Genomic DNA, 23,280 nt, shown 5'->3' on the forward strand with positions numbered 1-23,280 from the left:
ACGTCTAACATCATCTGCGTTTTGTGGTAATGGATAATTTTTAATTGTCTCGTACTTTGAACTATCAGGCAATATGCCTTTATCTGTTATCATGTGTCCTAGGTAAGTTACTTCGGTGTGAAAAAATTTACATTTTTCTAAATTTAATTTTAAATTATATTTTCTTAACCTGTTAAAAACTATTTCAAGGTTGGTCAAGTGATGCTGTATCGAACATCCTACTACAATTATATCATCAATGTACACAAAAGCATTTTCTGGTGTAAGTCCAGCTAGTGCGATTGTCATCATTCTTTGAAAACTGTTTGGGCTAATGTTTAAACCAAACGGTAGTCTTGTAAACTGATAGTGTCCAGATTGGGTTGAAAAAGCTGTACATTTTCTGGAATTTTCATCTAAAGGTATTTGATGAAAACCTGACATTAAATCTAATGTCGTAAAAAAATTTTCTCTGCCAAGTTGATCTAAAATTGTATCAATTCTTGGCAGTGGAAATTTATCTGCTAAAACTTTTTTGTTCAATTGTCGAAAATCAACTACTAAACGCCATTTTTTGTTATCATCTGTTGATTTTTTTGGTACTAATAATATTGGGTTATTAAATGGTGACAATGATGGTTCAATAACTTTCTCGCTTAACATCTTTCTCACTTGTCTATCAATTTCTTCACCTTGAGAGTGTATCATTTTATAATTTGGTATGTACACTGGAACTTTATCGCTAGTTTTACTGAGAGCGGTTCATCTTTCAAGCAAAAAATATCTTCGTATTTCGCAATTAATTTTTTCAGTTTTTCTCTAGCATAAATTGGTACATTAGCTATATCGATGTCTTTTAATATTTCGGTATGCCTTTTATTTTTCAAAATTTGTGTTTCCTTTTTTATGATATTAAATTCTTTCAAAGGTTTCATAAAGGGTCTGATTTCCATTTTCCGTATGTATTTTGGTTGATTTGTTGTGTTCATGATTTTAATTAATGGGTTATTTGGTGAAATAATAGCATTCCCACAGAAAACTCCCGGGCTGAGTTCTTGTGCGAAAACTACCATATCCTCTGTAATTTTGAAATGATTCATGTATTTAATTATTTCGCATCTTTTTGGTATCATATATGTTTCATCTACCGTGTCTTGAATTGGTATTGAAATTGGCATGTGGTTAATATTAAAGTTTAGAAGCCAATATTCATAGTCAATATTGCATTTGTATGTTACTAGAAAATCTCTTCCTAAAATTCCGTCTGTAAAAATTGGAAAATCTTCTTTTACCAAATGAAAAATATGTTTAGGCTGTATGCCATTTCCAAAATTCAAAATTGTTTCGGTAGTTGCCAAAGTTTCAATTTCTCCTTCGGTTATACCTGTTAACTTTATTGTACATCTCGAATTAACTGGTTGGTTTCGAGTAACCATGTTTAATTTAAAAATCGATATATCTGCACCGGAATCTATTAAAAAGGTGCAGACTCTTTCTGCCATCTGCACTCCAACTCTTATAAAGTTTGATGCAGTCATATTTATTGTTAATACATTTGATCTAAAAAATGCTGCTCTAAATTATTATTTAGATTTTGTGCCGCTTGTGGTATCGGCGTTTGCATTGGTACTCTTACTGGTAAATTTATTGGTACCAAGGCATTTTGGTTTTGTTGCCCTCCATTAGGTGCTATATTTTGTAGAGCACTCGCTAACATCATTCTATTTCTAAAATTTTGTTGGTTTCGAGAATTATGATTAAAATTATTATTGTTAAAATTATTGTTGTTATTATAATTTTGTGAATTTCGCATGTTATTCTGCCACATGTTCCTGTTGGTAGGATAGTTTCTATTGAAATTATTCCTAGGTTCTGTATTGAAACGTCTTTGGTTTCTGTTTATGATATAACCGGTTCCTCTTCCTCTGTTCCTAAAATTTCTTTGGTAATTAGTAGAGTTATTGTTATCATAATTTCTGTTATTATTCTGATTATTTTTGGCTATGAATATACTATTCGGAGCGACCACTTTGTCGTTCTCGTTTACCTTTATTATCGCTTCATTTATTGAAGTGAAAGTTCCAGCTTTCAAAATAATCTTAGTATCATTATTTTGAATGCCTTCAATTAAAGCGTGAACACCAGCTTTTGTTGTCATTTTATTAGCAACATCTGCTGGTATGTTTTGTGAAAGATATGTGTTGTGTAACTTTTCACACAGAGTTTCAATTTCTGTGCAGAATTTATTTACATCGCCTCGATGCTTAGTAGCATTTAATTTTGAAACGATGTTGTCAGGAGTAGTAGTGTCTTTACACTTTGCTTTAACTACTCTGGCAATGTCGTTTATTGTGTTAATTGTTTCTGGTAAAGCATTTCGCGCTTTACCCGAAATCCGTGTCTTAATGAATTTTATAGCCATTTCAGTTTGGCTCTTAGGAATCATCTCTTGCAATAGTTCAAGAGAGTCAATAAATGCCGCTAGTCCATCTGCATTGCCGTCATAGGGCTGCACGATGGATGTCGCCTGTTTGACATCAAACGTTGGTTCAGGTGTCGTCGACATTATTGGTAAGTCACTTGTTAAATTTTGATTTGTTTGTAGTTTTCTATGTAGTATTAGTTTTGTATTTCCTAAAATTTTCTTATACTTTGTATAAGTTATTAAACCTAACGTAGCGTTCTCAAGAACTTCGTTAAGCTCGTTTAACAATTTTAGCTTTTTGTGTATGGTTTCTTTAGGAAGCTTAGTGTTAACAGCCTTCCTACAATAAAGGTTCAGTTCCTGTAAACGTCTAGTTTCTTTAATCGTCCATAACTCATCGTCACTCATAATAGTATAACTTCAGTCATTTGTTTATTAGTACTCTTGTACTATATTACTACTATATTGGTATTGGTTTATGAAATTTAGATAGTTCGTTGATTTTGATTTATAAAAGAAATATAATTATAATATATTGTTACATTTAATAGAACATGTATATATTTTTTGTATTGGTTGTACTTATCTTAACTATGTTTAGTTTGGTAGGTTTAGCATCTTCCACGTCTTGATGAATTCCTGTGTAAGGTCCTCTGCGACTTCTATCCCTCTTTCAAACCTAGTAAGTTTGAATTCCAGCTTTCCTCTAACTTTGAAGGTGAGTAATATTTCGATTTCTCGTTCCCCACATTTCGCGTATCTTTTCTGGACAAATGGGGTGATTTCCTTTATCGCCCGCTCCCACATTTGGAAGTATTCCACACACTCTTCGAAGTCGTCCATAATATGTTTCGTAATTTTCACTCAAATTGTTTTTTTTTTCATTAAGTTTTAATATTTTCTTTAGGCATTTATGTCATTTAAGCTTTTGGCTATCTTAACTGCACGTCTATTTATTCGTTTGTTTAAGAGTTCGTATGCAGTTATTATTAGTTGTATTATATTAATCAGTAAGACTGACCATATTAAAACTTCGTGAGATTGCAGCGCTTCGCTGTGTAACTCTTGATTATTAATTATTTTTACTTGTGGGTCCCCGTTGTGGGATGTTTCCACTTTAGAATAGGTTTTACCCATGTTGGTTTTATTATGATTTATTTTTGTTAAAAAAAAAAAATTTAACATTTCACTATAGTTTTTTTTTTAACGTACGTATGTGTTTCACTGAAATTCTTCGATTGTTTCGCTACGTTTTACTGAATTTCTTCAATTGTTTCACTATGTTTCACTGAAATTCTTCGATTGTTTCACTACGTTTTACTGAATTTCTTCAATTGTTTCGCTATGTTTCACTGAAGTTTTTTCGATTGTTTCGCTAAAATTCTTCACTATTATTCATCGAATCCAATATCTCGCGCCCATCACTATTTTAACTTCTAAAATTTTTATTTCGGTTCGCTAAGTCCAGTTTTGTAAGCAGTTATTTCACAACCATCGGTGATTTCTCACTATTATTCATTGAGTTCTATGTTTCGCGCCCATCACAATTTTAACTTCTAAATTTTTTATCCCGGTTCGCTAAGTCCGGTCGCCATCTAAGATTAAAGGATTAAAAGAGTTATGACCTTTTCCTTCCCTGGTCGAAACATCTCTGTTTATTTTATTCTTTAGCTTTTGATTCGGAGTACAAAAATTCTTAATCTAGTTACACTGATGGGAGGAGTCTAAACGCATACTTATTGGAACCGGCTATGCGCAGCCAGTCGGACTACGCATACCAAAACAAAACAAACATCGGTCGCGTGTCGCTCCATATAAACATGCCCGCGCGACCGAGGTAGGTAGCGTCATCGATCGTACAAGTGGATCGGTGACGAACGAAATTGATCAAAGCGGAATCTAAAAGAATGATCATGACGGTTAGTGGATATTGGTTACGGTTCGAAATATAATTAGTGCATGCGTAGGCAATAAACACTTCTGTGGGAAATTATGGATTTTGGACAGTGCATGCGAAGTGCACTTGGGTTTATTGCCGTGGCTTAAAGTGATGAGGATTGCGTCTATGGAAATTGATACTAAGAACAATCGATTTCGATTGTGGGAATGGATTCGTTGGAATGTTGGTTTGGTATCAGGGAAATCTGACTATGGGAAGATGTTTACGTAATGAAACTGAATATTTGGATAAGTGTTTGGGACGGTTATAAAGTTTTGAGTTATAGACTCATAAACTTAGGAAATGGAAAATTGTTTATTTTCAGGATTTATTATTTAATTTATGGAATCGTTAATTAGGAAAGGGAAAGTTATTAGTGGGTTTATTTTAATTACATGACAAGGGAAAGCGAAAAATAAGTGAACTGGAAATATGGTATAGATTTGGAAAAATATACCGCATCCCGACGGGACTTGAACCCGCAATCTCCCTGTCTCCGGCATGGTGTTTTGAACAATTAAACTACGGGGGACGGTGGTACTGTTCCACAATCTATATCGTATCGTATTGGTGATGCTCGTTTTTTTTTTAAATTTTGAGGCTTTGTAAACTAGGGTTGGTAAACGGCTGGACAGTGCGTACCAGCAGTACACCCGTACTAGTTGGCATAAAATAGACCCCAGTGTGGTCCAGAGCATAATGCCCAGCAACTCCTATCCCTACCTCCACGTGGTACCGACTGGGATACGAGCAACCAAGGGAAGACCGGTGAACCGGTGGGAACTTGGTCGTATGCTGACAGGGAAGGGGGAGCTGCTCTCCTAGGAGGGCAGCTTGTCCGAGCGTCTGTTCCCCATGTTAGGGGCGGCTCAAACAGCGTCTGATCCGGAGTGGACGGCTGAATTAGGAAATGCGGCGTCTCGCCAGCTAAACCCAAGCGGCAGCCCCGTCGCGAGACTAGGCATCCGCAGCCCTAGTAAGGCAGCATGCCGAAACATTAAAATACTACAAACAATCAAAAACTGAATACGGACCGGAACAATTGGCAACGACCTAGGCGACGAAATAAGGACGACGATTGGAAGCTCTGTACATGGAACTGTAGATCGCTGAACGCCCCGGGTGGCGACCAGATTCTGCTGGATCAGCTAGAACCTCGCCACTTCGACATCGTTGCGCTCCAGGAGCTTTGCCGGAAAGGAGAGAAGGTACGGAGGATTTGTGGCCGCAGGGCACAGTACTACCAGAGCGGCGGCACAACCAATGAGCTGGGTACCGGCTTTATACTGCTGGGCAGGATGCAGAGTCGTGTGATCAAGTGGCAGGCGATCAGCGACAAGTTGTGTTTGTTGAGAATAAAATGCCGGTTCTACAACCACACTATCCTCAATGTGCACTGCCCCCACGAAGGAAGACCCGATGCAGAGAAAGAAGAGTTCTACGCACAGCTGGAGAAACTCTACGATAGCTGCTCGCGTAGAGACATTAAGATCGTCATCGGGGACATGAACGCGCAGATCGGTAGGGAAGAAATGTACAAGCCGGTGATCGGCCCGCATAGCCTGCACACCGTGACGAACGACAACGGCCAGAGATGCGTCATCTTCGCAGCTTCCCGAGGACTGGCAGTCCGAAGCACCTTCTTTCCCCGTAAGGACATCCACAAAACCACCTAGAGATCACCTGACCAACGTATAGCAAATCAAATTGATCATGTTCTCATCGACGGCCGGTTCTTCTCAGACATTACAAACGTACGTACCTATTGCGGTGTGGATATTGGTTCGGACCACTACCTAGTTGCGGTATCATTGCGCTCAAAACTGTCGACAGTATACCACGCACGACATCGCCGAACCCCGCGGCTCAACATTAAGCAGCTCCGGAACTCCCAGGCTGCGGAGGAATACACGCAACAGCTTGAAGCGGTGCTACGGCGAGGGACTGGGCGCATTGCCTCTCGAAGACGGCTGGTGCAGCATTCACACAGCTATCGTGGAGACCGCAACGGCGATACTAGGAGTGGAAGCACCGAGTGGCAGAAACGACTGGTATGACGGGGAGTGCGAGGCAACGGTGATTGAGAAGAACCGGACCTGGGCGATATACCTGGGCAGGTCAACGAGAGAGAACAAGGCAAATTACAAACGGGCACGGAACGACATGACCACGATTCTCAGACGAAAGAAGCGCCAGCAAGAGGATCGTGAGCATGAGGAGCTGGAGCAGCTATACCGTGCCAGTGAAACGCGGAAATTCTATGAGAAGGTAAACCAGTCCTGCAGAGGCTATGTGCCGCAAGCCGACATGTGCAACGACGCGGACCTTCTCACGGATGCCAGCGAGGTGGTCGACAGGTGGAAGGAGTACTTCGATGGACACCTGAATGGCGAAACAGTAATCAGAAGCGGAGCAGGAACTGACCTAGGAGCACCAGCAGCGGATGACCGAGTAACAGCCCCCGATATTCACGAGGTTCTTTGTGAGATCGGGAAGCTGAAGAACAATAAAGCCGCAGGCAAAGACGGACTGCCGAGCGAGCTCTTGAAACATGGAAGAGAGCGCTGGCTAGAGCGCTGCACTGGGTCATTTCCAGGATTTGGGAGGAGGAAAAACTGCCAGACGAGTGGATGGAGGGAGTCATCTGTCCCATCTACAAGAAGGGCGACAAGCTGGAGTGCCGCAACTACCGCGGTATCTCGCTTATCAATGCCGCCTACAAAATACTCTCACAGATCCTGTTCCGTCGTCTATCACCTTTAACCAGGAGGTTCGTGGGTCAGTACCAAGCGGGTTTCATGGGAGCTCGTGCCACCACGGACCAGATCTTCGCAATCCGACAGATCTTACAGAAATGTTGCGAGTACAACGTGCCCACACATCACATCTTCATTGACTTCACGGCGGTCTATGATCTATGGTCGATCGAGAACAGCTATGGCAGATTATGCACGACAACGGATTTCCGGATAAACTGACTCGATTGATCAGAGACACCATGGCGCAAGTGATGTGCTACGTGCGTGTTTAGGGGATACTCTCGAGTCCCTTTGAATCGCGCAGAGGGTTGAGACAAGGTTATGGACTTTCCTGTTTGCTGTTTAACATCGCCCTTGAGGGTGTGATCCGGAGGGCGGGCATCGACACGAGGGGCACAATTTTCACAAGGTCTGTTCAGTTTCTGGGTTTCGCGGATGACTTCGAGCGACTTCGTGTTTTACTCGGATCGATATTTTTTGTTAATCATTTATTTGAAGTGTCGGTTTAACTTAATTTTAGGACCTTGAAAAAATTGCTAATACATTCTATTGGCCACAGCTCGAGAAATATGTATGTTCAAGACATCGAAGTTTTTCGAAAAAACTTTTTTTTTTCGAGATAACAAAAGATCTCGACGGTTTATGCATTTCTAAGACATTATTTTTTCATCGGTTAAACAAGTAGGTAAAACTTGGACCACTGTTCGGTGTCTTCTTCCCAAAATCTGATTGAGGTCGAATTCAGCAAGGAGTTCTACCGCTAAACGAAATGCGACATCGGAGATTGCGGGTTCGTGTCCCGTTTGGACGACAGAAATTTTTTCTAAGTCTAAAACACATCCTCAGCCCGTGTTCATTATTTGCATTCTCGAAAAAATCACATACATTGCCTACTTTGAAACTTGAAATTGAAGCATTGGAAGCTCAACGGCAAGTTAACAACATCAAAAATGTGAAAGAAACAAGAAAGCGCCATAAGGCGAAGTTTGCGAACGATTTGCAGATAAAAAGAGCGAAAATTGTGCTGGACTTTATTTAGAAACTTGTCGGAGTCGACGAATAACTAAATATAGTTTTCATAGAGTAATCGCTCCGTTATTCATCTCAACTCAAGCTAGGTGCACCTATATTTATCTTATTTCCCTCATTTGTCCAATTTACCATCAAATTTCTACAAATTTTGAAAGTAAATCTATTTGCTTCTCGATTTTGTCTAGTGATTTAAAGTTTTACGTTGAAAATATGTTAAAATTTGACGATACATTGATCAAATAGGCGTGATGAGATGAATATAGGTACTGAGATGAATATAGGAGCGATTACCCTAGTTTTATAGCACTCTCTTTTCCTTATTTTCAAAAATAAAACAACGGGAAAATTTAAGAAATATTGTTGGGAAAATCAGGAAAAAGCGAGAAATAAAAACTTGGTTTTGAGTGGTCATCCTGTTATACGTTTGTATTGCCTTTTTAATGCAATCATTTTATATCCTAAAATTCACAATTTATTATTTAATTCACAAATCAATAGATTTTTTGGCGTCTTAGTCAGAATTTCATCCTTATAAATTTTCTTCATGGTCACTTTTTGGTCTCTTTTCGGTTCCTTTTTGGTCTCTTTTTTCAGTCATTTGGTCTCTAAAGTTCCTATTTTTAGGTCACTCAGTTACTACCAGCTCTGATATTACCCCTTAATCAGATTGTAAGTTTATGATATTGGAAAATATTACATGTGGATATATCACTGCTTAGGTGGAGAAAAAAAAACACAATTGTAACCCGATCAGAAGAGCATAACTAAAAAATTACAAAATTCTATCAACGCGAGATACAAATAACATTTTTTGATACAATTTAGTATTTTTCCATATAATTTTAATAACAAAATTGAATCTGAGCGAGTTATAATAACAAACCTGAAATGAAATAGTACTAAAATAAGTCTAACTAATTTTTCGTTTTTATCAAAACCTGTTGTTTCTAACAATGTTTGTTATTATACTGTTCTATATACTACCTTCTTTTGTTAGAAAGCTGATACATTAGTAACTAATTTTGATATGTGTTTGATACTAGTAGAAACATTTCTGTTATAATTTCTGTTATTTTAACACCTAACGGGATCAAACTGAAAACACAGCCTGTTAGGTTTTTACCGTAACAAACTAACAGCTTCTGTTACATTTTTGTTTTTTCTTTCTGATCGGGAAGCATTTGAAATTTATTCAGTGTGGCTGAAGTAACGTGCTACAACCCTTTTATAAAATATCTTATACATATACATACACAAAAGTTCCTTTTTAATGTTGTATTTTCACGCGCATTTTAGTATTCACGTGTTTTTATACGCGGATGTCACGTGTTTTTACAGAGATATCGGAATTTACGCGGTTTTTTTTTCACGCGGATTTATTATATTTTTAAATTACTTATTTATCGATTTGTCTATGAGCACAACGTCATTTTTATTGTGAATAAAATTTATTATTATTTCATATCTCGTTTTAGGTCGAGATCACCGCCATCACAAAATTTAGCGCACTAGCTGAGATAGTTCGAGACCCAAAAGATGGGACTGAATCGACCATAACAGATCGAAGATCGATATCTATCAGCAAAGTCAGTTTGATGAACAAAAAATACAAATCAAATTTGTATCTGTTCGCATTTTTTTATGTGTTGTAGCCATAGCCTACCGATTCTTTATGATTTCTTTCTGCTTTGAATAACTGAACTATAAATAACATATCAAATGAACTCAATATAATGTTTTCTTTAAATTTCCATAAAATCTTTTGAATTTGACAAGTGAACGAAATCCTTCTGTGAATTTTGGGACACTATATAGTTGGCACCAATCAAACAGTTTCGCAAAATCGAGCCAGATTTAATTATTGAATTGTCGCTTAGGATGCAATTTTCAATCACCACACTGTAACAACAATATTTTTATTATTATTACTTATATTTAAATTCGATTCTAGAAATACAAAATTATACCTTTCTTCAACGATGACATTATCCATCAAAATACTGGTGAGGATTAGCACCTTGGGCTTGATTACACAGTTCGCTCCTATTGTGCTGGATGTTATTGAAGTTTTCTCATGTATTACTGTTTGTTCGCCAACTGCCGTTTTTGATACTTGATTCGAGTTGATGTCACAATTTGGTGCAATCAAGGTCGTAACCGGGGAGTCCACAATTGAGGAAAATACATTATATATCTGCAAATAAAAGTGCATCATACAATAGAGGTTTATAATATAATCCTTTTTTTAAACCAACGATGTTTACCTGCCGATTAGCCAAATAAAATGCAGAAAGTGTATTCACCCGCACACCAAAAGTATTTTTCGGAGCAGTTACTGCGTAGCATCCAAGTAAATTATTTCCGAACGGTGGCTCTTGGTTGAAAATTGATGAATCAGACATTTTTTTGTCAATTTCCGAATTTGATATGAGCTGGGAAATAAATTGTTTAGTAATCAATAAATATTTCACCTGTTTGGGGAGGGTTATTCTTATTTTTTCAACATAATGTATCGAAATAAACCTCAGTCATAACTTCTTCATTGAAGAATTGCCTTTTTCGTGAAAATTACAATGAAAAATAAGGAAGAGACTGATATGTGATTTCTTATTGTTATTATTATTATTATTATTTGTCTTTATTCCATCCGACATATTGTCTTAACGAATATAAATATAATTGTAAAAACAGTTATCTAAACATAGATTGCGATATTCTAGTTTTAAACTCGTTGAAAGTCAAATTAAAATAAAAAAAATGTGACACATTGTTGAAAACATCCATCATCGATCGAATCGGTTTGTGGTGTAGTCTTGTCGAATTAATCGTAGAAATACGGCTCTGCGGTGCGAAGGGAGTATTCTGGAATGTTTAGGCATATTTGTGCGAGAAGATTTGGCACATCAGTGTCTCCGGTTAAAAGCTTAGCAATGAAAAATGCCTTAGCACGTTTTCTTCTTTGCTGCAGAGTTTCTAAGCCAATCAGCTTACAACGGTTCTCGTATGGTGGCAGGTTTTGCGGATCGTTCCATGGTAGGTTGCGTAGAGCAAATTTTATGAACCTTTTTTGGACAGATTCAATCCGAGCATCAGGAGAATTGTTGTAAGGGTTCCAAATTACCGAAGCAGTTTCTAGTATAGGACGCACGAGGCTGACGTATAAGGATTTCTGTGTGTGCGGATCATTAAAGTCCTTAGAAACTTTACTTACGAAGCCAAGTAGACGGTGGGCTCTGTCGATGATGTCCTTATGAGCATGAGCATGAGCATTGAGCATTGTCGACCGTACATATCGTAGTTGCACCTCCGTGACTGACCTGAACTAGTTTTTGAGATGTTATACCATCTTCAATGTACAACAATTCAGTAACTCTCACTTTCATAAGATCAATAACGGCGCCGGCCACGTCCTTACAGTCGTTGGGAAAAAAAGAAGAGGATTGTTAGTTCGACTAACGTTGTTATGAGACCGAGGTCACCTCTGCATCTCTACGGATGTCACAGGAAGAGTATTTGTGTTAGTATGATGGGATAGGAAAGATCAGGATTCGCCGTGGTAGGCGATACGATCAGATATTTTCGAATCCCGCGCGCGAAGAATAATTTTTTAAACCAAATAATGATTCGTCAGATACAAAAGCTAAGCACGAATCAACGAGCTGATTCGCAGACACCGATTTTATGTCCTGTGAGAGTAAGCTACGCGATACGAATCTCCAGATCAGCAGTCACAGCAAATCGAACTTAACTCTCTAGTGCCCAATACCGCCATTTGGCGGGCTTCAGTCGAAGTTTTGAAAGGCTTCAATATGTACTTTAAAAGTGTTTATAATGATTCATAGTGATTTTACCGAAGCCCGTTTAGAAATTAACTTCGGCACTAGAGGGTTAAACGATTAATCACTGTACTAAAAACAAAACCTATCTTTCTTTTTTTTTTGTTATTTTAGAATCAATAAAGTGGATATATTTAATAATGAAAACAATAATGTGAACATTTAATATATACCGCGATAACGTTGTTTGAAGCGGCCACTATACGGTATCCAGTTGTTATGTTCATCACATTTGACATGTAACTTATATTCGAATGCGAGTTGTGAAAATTAAATTATTTTCAAACGCGGTTATTGTCGCATCCAGCCTGCTCATATGTAAGTAAAACTATATGAATATTTGCCATTAATATCAATCGTTACCGCTTAAAGTACCTAATAAAAATTAAAAAGATAAATTTAGAAAAAAAAAGAGACACACACACCTAAACCAAAACGTCCTAAATTAATTGTGTTGTGTCTATGAATATATAGCAAAAATTCAGCTTGGAGCTAAAAATAACCATTCAAAAACCAGAGAAGTCATTAACAGCAAAGAAAAAACAATGAATATCGAAACAAAGTAATCGGACAAATTTAAAGTTCAAAATTTCAAAACATTCTAACAATTCAAGAATATCGCGAAACAGACAAACAATTTGTGCGGTACGCGTCTTTTCTCAGGTAAGAAATGTCCACAATGAGAAAATATATAAAAAACGCTGCACTTTGCGCCGTCTAGCCTCAGCACACAGTCAGGCCAAGAAATCGTGGGATAAAATACACGCGGATACTAGAAAATAAGTATTTGATTCATGTCGGTGCAAGCCACCAGCAGTTTAAATGAACATGTCTGTAAATGTATGCACTTATCTTAGGCACCGAAGCAGCATTCAGTGAGTCAAGCACGCCGCGCTCGCATTCGAGCACAAACAAACCGTTTCCATGATTACAGTTGCTGCTCTCTCGGCTCCTGCCTCTCAGCAGAATTTGCCATCGGCGACAAGCATGTTTACAGCGTCGCATTGGAGAAGAGGTTTCACTGCGATGAACTTTAGGCACAATACTTTCTTCGCATGAACACGAACGCGTTTAAGAAATGTCACCAACACAACACTGCGCTATTAAGACAGCCATTTGCAGAGCGATAAACTATACAAGAAAACTGTAGTAAAATTCTAATTCCTGAATTCCTCTCACTCGTAATTCACTTCAAACATACTGTAATCAACAAGGCATACTCTCAACCACAACTATCACTCGAATTTCACAATTTTGCGCACTATGCACCACAATTATACGCGATTATTGAAGAAGCGATAAACAAAGCGTCTACACACTGCGGGCTTCTTTCACTCTCCACGTTTGTCGATGATGTCCTTATCGTGGTTCTTAAACGTAAGGGCAGTGTCTAAAGTAACGCCAAGGTCCCGAACTTTTTGCATCCTGACACAAAATTTTTCTTGCGATGAAAACTAATAACACAACACTTGGATATACTAATTTTCATCCCGTTGGCTGTGCATCATTTGGAAAAATTCATCGAGCAAAGCTTAAAGCCTGTGGCAATCTTCAATGCTGTCGACAGTGATGTACAGCTTCAAATCGTCCGCATAAACAAGACAACAACCATCTCCAAGGTATGCAATTGCGTCGTTTATGAATATCGAAAACAGAAGAGGACCCAAATTACTACCTTGGGGCACACCCGAACTATTAGTGAACCAGAGTGAAGACGATCGATCTATTTTTACAGCCAACTTTCTCTTACATAGATACGACCGGAGCCATTCAACAAAGTCAGAAGAACATCCGATTTTGCTCAGTTTAGCTAGCAATATAGAATGGTCCACCTTGTCAAATGCCGCCCTCAGATCCGTATAACGTATGAGGGAAAAAATCCGAACAAACTTTCAATTCCAAAATCAAATCTTGCACAACTTATTTTTCTATACTTGTTTGTTTATTCAAGTGAAGTAACTCATTGACAAACCTCATAGGAAAAACTCTTAAATTTCCTATCAAACAATCGACGTTTTTTTTTAAAGGAGGGGATTTGTTAGTAGCTTGAGTATTTATGATAAATATTAGTAAATAATGAGTATGTGGGTCCAATCACAAACGGTGACTCCTCAACACTGTTAGTAATTTGTAATTTTAATTAGTACACGCAAAACTTTTCCTTATTACTTTAGAAGCAATAGCGAAAAATTGCCTTTTGGGTAACAAACCTATTACTTCAAAGGCAATAAAATTCTTCCCAAGTCAAGTAACAACACATACTGCCATATATTTAGCACGTGTTACGGGAGTACGACTATCTAATAATGGTCGTTTCAACCACATGCAAGATTTTTTCTGTCGAAAACTGCTCCCTTTCCATCTCATCAGAAAAAAATCACACACCGTCGCATATGTTGCACATGTTACAAGTTTCTTCAATCTCCAATTCATCCGGTGTGCGTGTATTAGTTCGCATACGGAGTAGAGAAAAAATATGACAAGAGCTGCCAAACAGCATTTTTCCCGTCATAGAGTATGCAAACGTTGATGATTTCAAAGACATGAAATGCGTCTTAAAATGACATCACAAAACAAAAACATTCGCTTTCCTGCAAGATATCTAAAACACATACTCATTGGTTCATGGAAACTCATTGGCTGTATGTTCTCCTCCAGAAACACATACAAGCGTGTGGCCGTCATAATTTTTATTACTTTTTGTTTGTTACTCTTTGTGTATAATGCGCAGTCATAAGACACAATAAGTAATAAAAAATTGCCCTAAAGTAATAAAATGTTCCCCGTTTGCGTTGTGTGTAGGATTTGGTTGCTTTCGCAATTCAAACTTATCATTCGTAGGGATATAAACCTACTTGTCAAAAAAGGGGAAGTAAACTTGCAGCAACTAACTTAATTGCTAACTGATTTATTCTTTAAACAAAGTTTTGAATTTCGATTGACGAGAGAATATAAACATCCGTATATTTGATGCACTTTGCTTGTATACTTTCAATGTGCTCTTTGAAAATAAGTTTTTTATCGTAAATTAGCCTCAAGTTCTTAACCTTGTCAGACCAACTTAAAATAACCCCATTCATCTTGATAACGTGATTATTGTTTGGTTTGATGAAAGAAGCCCTAGTCTAATGGGGGAAAATTATCATTTGAGTTTTAGAAGTATTGGGAGAGATTTTCCACTTTTGTAAGTAGGAAGAAAAAATGTCTAAACATTTCTGCAATCGACTGCATATGACACGAAGACTTTTTCCTTTTACGTATCATATCTCGACAACACTGCTCGTGATGCGTCTGATCAACGTTGCCAGTATGCCAGATAAATCTGGATTTTGCCAAATTTCTGTTTGCGAGCCAGACAAACAGATAAACCTCAGAATCTGCCAGATATTTGAAAATAAACCAGATATTTGCCTGATTTAATCCGCGTCCTCTCGCAAAAAGGTCATTACTGCGAGATGGGCCGTGGTATGCCTTTACTTACACACTTAAAAAATTTCGGCATTGTTTGTGCCGAGATTTGGACAGCCGAGTGCTCGGCAACCATATCGGCTGAATCTCTTTTGCCGAGAATCTCGGAAAACCTATATTTGACAGATGTCATTTTATGCCGAGAATCGCGGTACACAGTTGACTGTGCTCTCGCAAATCCAGCCGATAAGCAGCAAACCAGTCTAACGACCTTTTGGTTATATAAGCTAAATGTTCGGCACAGTAAAGAGCCGTTTTTTCCAGTGAAATCCAATCGCAGAGAATAGTTTCGCTGTGAATTCGGTAGTTTTCTTTCAAAAGATAAATTATAAGCTCGATGAGTTTTAGTAAGTAAAGAAATAAATTCCTACTAAATCTTAAATACTTATCTTCATCTTGCTCGCCAGTAGGGCATTGAGCAAAACATCTAGTCTAAAACTACGTCTAATGCCTATCCTTAAAACAAATACGATATTGTATTCACACGATTTGAAACTACACTTTTTGAGTTCCAGCCACTTCCCACCAATCTGAACTACATTTTTTTCGGCTACCGGATTGTAAACACTTGTAATTTGCAAAATTTCAGTCAAACTTGTATCTGCTTCCTGTTTGCTCCCACGTAACACGCATAAATTTGCACTAAGAAAAATGGCGGCAACTCGTTCATGAGAATAACACCTGTATTGCCGAAACACGGCAACAAGTAAAATTTATGCCGAGATACCAGTAACGTTTTTGCTGACCTCGGCATCAACAGTGTTTAACGATGGTGCTTATTACGGGAGTCACTTCACGGTGAAACATATTTCACTCTCACGCTCATTACACTTTTTTAGACCTATTCCCGATTCCACCTCAAGTGAGGTGACAAAAATCACCTCCGTGAAGTGAGATTGCCAGTGAAGTGAAATTGAGAATAGAACAAGTGAAATCTGGGAGTTTTCCAGCTCAAAAATTTCTAAGTCCCGGGAAGTCGATTGAGCTGAAATTTTGTATGAGGACATTTTTCTACAAGAGGAAACTTTTGAGCCCTACCGCTAAACGAAATTCGAAGGTCAATTTTTCCCTTACGTTACCATTGGCCGCAGCTCGAAAATTTGTAAGTTTCAGAGAGCCGATTTTTTTCAAGAAAAAAAAAAGATTCGCCTTGTTACTGGAAAATAAATCCCATATATATATTACCGCTAGATCACAAATCAATCGATTTTTAAACTTTCCTATTTTCGTGAAATCATTTCACCGTTCAAACTGGTCGTGAAATAATTCCACGCGAAACGTCGCTTTTTTCGTTTCCACTTCACTCATATGACACTCATAATAACCCAGATTTCACGGCAGATGACACCTTGCGACGTCTTTCTCACTTACGTGAGTCCCGTAATAGGACTTCATTCACTTCACTCTGATTTCACCGTGAAGTGACTCCCATAATAAGCACCGATAAATTCGGCAAAAAATAGAGACGAGTATCGTCAAGCTAAGTCTCGGCAAAATGATCTGACGACTCTCGGCAACCAGCATTTTTTTTGCTGAAATATCGGTTGAATCCAAAGTTGCCGAGTGAACTCGGATGTTTTTTTTTTGCCGAGCTCGAGATCCAGTTTTAAGCGTGTACCTACGCCCGGCGAGTGTAAAAAAAAGGTCATCACTTTCAATTCTGCCAGGAATTTTATCCAGAACAGAGTAGGGTAGAGCGGGGCTAGTTGGTTACGGGGTAAATTGGTCAATGAGAATATCTTCGAATCTACGTATCAAAAAAAATCGTGTTATATGGGTGATATGTAGCGGATAACCAGAGAAACTAAATGACAAAATGAAGTACCGTTTTGATTAAGACGCATAAAAAATACAGGTTGGTGTCAAATTGGCCATCAATTCTACTCGGTTTTCAAGTTTAAACTTTTTGTCTAAACAAAGCTAGCCAAATTGAAATAAACATAGCTCAACGTATTATGAAAGTCATTTTGGTTAGTTTTAAGTTGTGTAAAGCAAACTTCCGCCAAAATTTTATTTTCATATATTTCAAGTAATTTTCACATTTATACATGAGGGGCTAGTTGGTCACATACTAGCGGGGCTGGTTGGTCATATGTACATCATAAATGAATTCGGGTAACCAAGTACATAAATGCAATGTCAGGAACAGCGCATTTCGTGATACAAACTTAATCCAAGCAAAAACAGCATGTGCTCTTGTTAGTAAAACCATTTATTTAAAACTATAAACTATTTAGTAAAATGGATCTCCATTTCATCGTCATTTTGATGAATATTTGATTGCAAACTATAAATGCTGAGTAATTGATCTAAAATAACTATAACGTACAATAATGCATCGACAAATGCCTTCTACCTGATGAAAATTTCGGGAAAGTAAGCTTTCATCATAAAAAAAAACTAATGTAGCTATAGTTTTGTGCTTGTGATTGCAGAACCGAATCTAGAATTTGGCTCCGGTTCTCAATTTAACCCGTATTGTCTTTGATTTAGTTCCCAACCAAACTTTTAGAGAGATTTCAACATATATTTCTCGTCTGGTATGAAAGAGGAACACGTTTTTTTATGCAATTATGAGTTACTTTTCTCATGGTTTTGGATTTCGGAAAGTAAACGTATAAACAAAAAAAACGGATGCGGTTTGACCTCCGCTGAGACGCTACAGGCTGCCGCAAATGCAGTGAGGAAGGAAAACTGAATTGTCCTTCCGAAATATAAATGGTCAATTTACCCCACACACTGACCAACTTACCCCGGCTGAGGGGCTAGTTGGCCAATTAGACATCCACTCAAAAAACATAGAATATCCGCAAAATCATTAACTATTCTGAACAGTTTATATTTTTTCTAGATGCTATACTGCCCATAATCGCATATTTGTAACATTTGCAAAATTGGTTGTTCGAGCAATTCGCACTTTTATATTTTGACCTCAAATGCATTGTTACTAATATATTCTCGCAAATAGACACTTTAACTAAACTTAGTATCATGAAGAAAGCACTACTTTACACTATGTATACATTGAATATTACTTTTGAAGTCAAATTGGTTGAAATTTTTGCAATGATACATTTATGCCGTCACTTTCAAGCTACTTTTGGAATATATCACATGGAAAAAGAAGTTTTTCATGTATTCAACAAGCATGAGCTGAACATCAGAAACGGATCACCGGTGGTTGGTTACCGGACCAGAATAACTTCCGAGTTCCAAAGGATGCAGATGTGGATTTGGATGGAAACTTTTTCGACAAAAAAGTTGAAAAAGTTAAGTAGTGTGACAATTATGCGGTTATTTACGCTATGTGACAAAACAACTTGGTATTTTTTACGACTTTTTTCACACAAACATAAGCATATTTTTCCAGATGTAAAAAGTACATACTATTCTAAGCATTTCCCAATAAAAAGCACGAAATCCATAAAATGTCGAATGTTACAATTATACGATCACAGGCAGTATAGACTTAACACAATATTTCCATGGAATGAATTTTTGCCATAATGTTTCCTACAAAAAGTTACAGAACATTTTGACCAAATATGACCAACTAGCCCCGCTCTACCCTACCAGATTTTTGCCAGACTTTTTATTTTCGTTTTGCCAGAATTTATTCAAAACTTAGTGGAAACGCTGCGTCTGATCTAGTTTTTTGTGTAACTAATAATCGTTTTTACGTCGAGTAATATTCATTGTAACTATGTTGATATCCCACTGATGTTATCGGAGAGTGAAGTAGTTTTCGACGATATTGGAGCTTGAACCTAATTTGTAACGAATCAGAATTATTTTTGCAAAAATATTTTTCGCAAACGAGGCACAGCAGACAACAGACAGAGGCTATTATTCTATTGCCTATAGCCCGCTTTCGGGCGCCGCACAGCAACTTGTCGCCGAGTGCGACCTTATTTACTGCTTTGGTGGTTGCAAAAAGATTATGCACACCCGGTGTTCCGAACTGACAAGAAGAGCTGCATCCAGCGCGCTCAAAGATAATGTAGGATTGAAGTTCATGTGTTTTGATTGCCGAAAATCGCAAATTGATCTCAACAAAATGCAGCATACGTATTCTGAGTTGTCTGAAAAGGCAACACCTTGAGCTGCCAGTTCAAAGAACTCATTACTAATGTAGAAAGTGGTATGAAAACACAATTGCAAACGTTTGCGGATACTCTATCTGTGCGGATTGAGTTCCTCATCAAAGAACGGGTACAAATTAATAGCGGGTAATGTATGTCGTGAGAATGTCGCTCAACAAAAAAAATCCTCTGCCGAAAAACCCTCTCATGATGAATTTAGCCTAAGTCAACCTGAGACAGAGGGAGTTCCGCGTTCTGGAAAACGCAAAATAATTGTGACAACCCCTAACGATGAAGTAGAACTAATCACTGACAATTCCTTAAATGCAACTAAGTTACCAATGAGCAGAACGAAAATGTCGAGAAATTTGAAAAAACGGTAGTGCTACGTTCCAACTACACTTAACAAACTGCGGTCACAAAGGCAGACATTCACGATAAACTTAATCCAGCTACTTTCACCGTTAAGGATGTTCGTTTCCGAGACTCTGGTGAAGTGTCTATTGTATGTGACTCTAGAGAAAACGCGTCTAAACTTGCCACTGAGGCTACTGGTCTACTGGCAGATAAATATGTAGTGGAAGTTATGAAACCTCTACATCCACGAGTGAAACTAATTGGCCTAACGAAAAAGCTGAATGAGAATGACTTCACCTGTATGATGAAAGCACAAAACAACCTTCCTCCGGCTTTCAAGCTTCAGCTAGTAAGCTTAACCAAGCCACAAAGCCGAAACGCTGAGCGATTCAATGCTATACTTGAGTTAGACGCTCTTTCTTTTGATGCCATTATGAAGCTCCAGTATGTGAGCATTGGATGGGAACGCTGCCGTGTAGTTGAGAACGTAAACATTATGCGATGCTACCAGTGCTCTGAATATGGCAATCAGGCATCCTCTTGTGATAAGGCTGTATGCTGTCCTAGATGTGCGGGTGGCCATGAAATCAATAAATGCGATTCAGACTTCGAGAAGTGTGTCAATTGTGACAAACTGAATAAACAACGAACAGATCATCTTAGTGACATTATTCACTCATCGTGGAGCCAGAAATGTCCCATCTATATAAAACGCCTAAAAAAAGCATGTCAGAACATTGACTATTCCATCTAGCAATCATCGTTACCTTCAGCGCTTGTTGTCCCTGCTTCCAACCAAACTGCGGAGAATTCCTTAGGTCTCTCAGGTAACTATAAGAGTATATGTCCCGCCGAAGTGGGAAAAACTGCTACACTGTCCAATAGAGAAAAATCTCAATTGCAGACATCGACTCCTGTACTGTCTGGCACACCACATCCTGACCACGATCGACCGCCACAGTCTATGCACTTACTGAAAGATGTAATAATTGCCGTACCCAAACGGACCGCACGATGACTTGTGCTCCCAGCATGCGAGATGTTCATAGCAGTCTCAACATTTTCTATCAGAACGTGACAAGATTACGCACGAAAGTGGATGAATTTCTTCTTGCATCTTCAGATTCGAACTACGACGTGATTGTTATCACCGAGACCTGGCTGAACGAGGAGTTCATTTCGGCGCTGCTATTCGGAAATCGTTATACTGTATATAGGAAGGATCGTGATGCTGAGCTTACTGGGAAAGAACGCGGCGGTGGCGTTCTGATTGCCGTTACGAACCAGCTGAAATCTAATATTGTTGCAAACTCAACAGACAGTAAATTGCCCTACACATGGGTGGAGGACTTTACGGTGATTTCCAAACACAAAGCTTAATTAGAAAAATTATAATATAAATAACATTACAATAATAACATAATAGTAGCAATTTATTGAGATCAACACAATAATTGCAATTCGCTTGTTTTTTTTTTATTACGCTTGACTTATCACACCGCCGGTTTTAGTTTCTCATGACCTAACAAAACTAAATACTAGCGGGGTCTGTAGGGCTTAATCGAGGTTTATTCTAACCCTAAAACCACTAACAAAACCTCGTGACTAACGTCCATCCATTGTACTCATATAATGTAGCATTACTAACCCTTCCCACTTCTCTGACAACTACTACTACTATTACTCTCATTATTATTATTTTTTTATATATACATGTGTGTATGCATATGTATGTCTTTTCACCCGTATGTTTAATTATAATTATTTTTTCTCTCATTCAGCTGTTTGAACTGCGCGAATTTATTTGTTCCCAGTTGCGATCTAATGGCAATTTCTTTATTCCACCCAGCTCACCCACTTTCGCTTGATTTTGACCCAGTATTGACCCGGCGTGTTACCCAAAGCGCACCGTAAATTTGTCAGTTTCAATCCACCGCCGCACGTGCTCAGTTCATAAACAATTATCTGGCATTTCTTTCTTACTTGCGTTCTAAATTGTGATGCCATTTCTTTATTCTTGGGTAGACTTGCACTGACCCTGTGGAATAAAAATTCGCTATAACTGCTGTCAGAACGATTCTATTTCGCTTTGATTCGACCCATTATTTTGCAGTTGGCACCCTAAAATGGATAGTTGCGCAGCGAATGTTGAGCTAGTTCTGGCACACCAATACATGAGCTTTGAATGTAGACAACTGCCTAGCATATCTTTAGATTACGTCGTGAGTCGCAGTATCGTTTCATTATTCCAGTTGTTGGCACTGACCCAATGGAGTGGATAATATCGCTATCAGTTATACGTTTCTGGTAGAATGAATTTCATTGGGTGGTGGTATATGTTGGCGGTCTGAATATAGATGTATGTTACAGTACTTTTCGGCTTTGTCATTAACCACTCTAATTCTTTTTTTTGCGGTTGCGAGACAAAATTGTTATAGATCAACGAGAACGACTGAAAGAACCATGGCAAGCAAAGCAATAACGCGGACGGACTTGCATGGGACATGTCGAAAGGTGCGACCGAGGACAGAATGGGAGACGGCATGAATGAGAGCAACAGACGCAACGACCAGTGACACAAGTAAGACTGCCGGCATTAGTATCGATGCAATGAGGCCTTGGAACAACAAAGGTATAGTCAACTCTGTGGCGAGTAAGGTGATATGAACCGGTAATCACAGGTACGTTCCCCATTTACAACACATAACTGCCGTTGAAACCTTCAGTCCAGAGTAAATTCGCTCACATGTGCTCTATTGGTCGCCAGTGACCGGTTCGTCATGAATTGCTCCTGGAGGTTTTGACATTATAATTTGAGCCTAGTGTAGAAGTAATTCGCTTACGGCGACCAGCTAGACAACCCACCCTAAGAAGAAGAAGAAGAACTCAACAGACAGTAAATTGGAACAACTATGGGTTCGCGTATCTACTGATGGTCATGATGTCTGTATTGGTATGGTATGTCTACCTCCTGGTCGTAATCACGCTGCAGATCCGACGTATATTGAGCAACATATCGAGAGTGTTAGTGCCGTTACAGATTCTTTTGGGCCACACGACTCTCATCTCCTATTTGACGATTTTAATCAACCTAAACTCAAATGGAAAAATGCTCCCAATGGCCATATATACCCAGATCCATCAGAATCAATTTTTAGTAGCTCTAGTTCTATGCTAATTGATGGCATGTCAGTTCTTGGTATGAAGCAGTTGAATCTGGTTGTGAATCACAAGAATGCTATACTCGATCTTGTTTTTGCTAACGAGAATGCTGCTAGGCAATGCAATGTTGCGGAAGCTATAGAACCACTTGTTGAAATGGATATTTTACACCCTCCTCTGTCTGCTTCATTAAACTGTCCGAAAGCAGTTACCTTCATAGATCCTGTAGTGACACCACAGC

At 38.4% G+C, this 23,280-nt stretch overlaps 1 protein-coding gene and 1 long non-coding RNA gene across 2 annotated transcripts in view; one reads left to right on the forward strand and one right to left on the reverse strand.

Moving 5' to 3' along the window:
* Positions 1 to 3,606: 3,606 nt before the first annotated feature.
* On the forward strand, positions 3,607 to 10,316 carry LOC129723916 (uncharacterized). The gene is made up of 2 exons (XR_008727841.1): positions 3,607 to 7,511; positions 9,610 to 10,316. It is a non-coding gene; the product is annotated as an uncharacterized LOC129723916 (long non-coding RNA).
* The window catches only part of LOC129723908 (translation initiation factor eIF-2B subunit gamma), a 184,763-nt gene continuing 171,325 nt past the window's right edge, over positions 9,843 to 23,280 (reverse strand). The window contains exons 5-7 of the mRNA XM_055678404.1: positions 10,399 to 10,566; positions 10,102 to 10,328; positions 9,843 to 10,033 (exon numbers count right to left, since the gene is read on the reverse strand). Coding sequence (XP_055534379.1) covers positions 9,877 to 10,033; positions 10,102 to 10,328; positions 10,399 to 10,566 — 552 coding nt within the window. The 3' untranslated portion in view covers positions 9,843 to 9,876. The remainder of the gene's footprint in view (positions 10,034 to 10,101; positions 10,329 to 10,398; positions 10,567 to 23,280) is intronic.

This window comes from Wyeomyia smithii, chromosome 2, assembly GCF_029784165.1.
Source record: "Wyeomyia smithii strain HCP4-BCI-WySm-NY-G18 chromosome 2, ASM2978416v1, whole genome shotgun sequence".
Lineage (NCBI taxonomy): Eukaryota > Metazoa > Arthropoda > Insecta > Diptera > Culicidae > Wyeomyia > Wyeomyia smithii.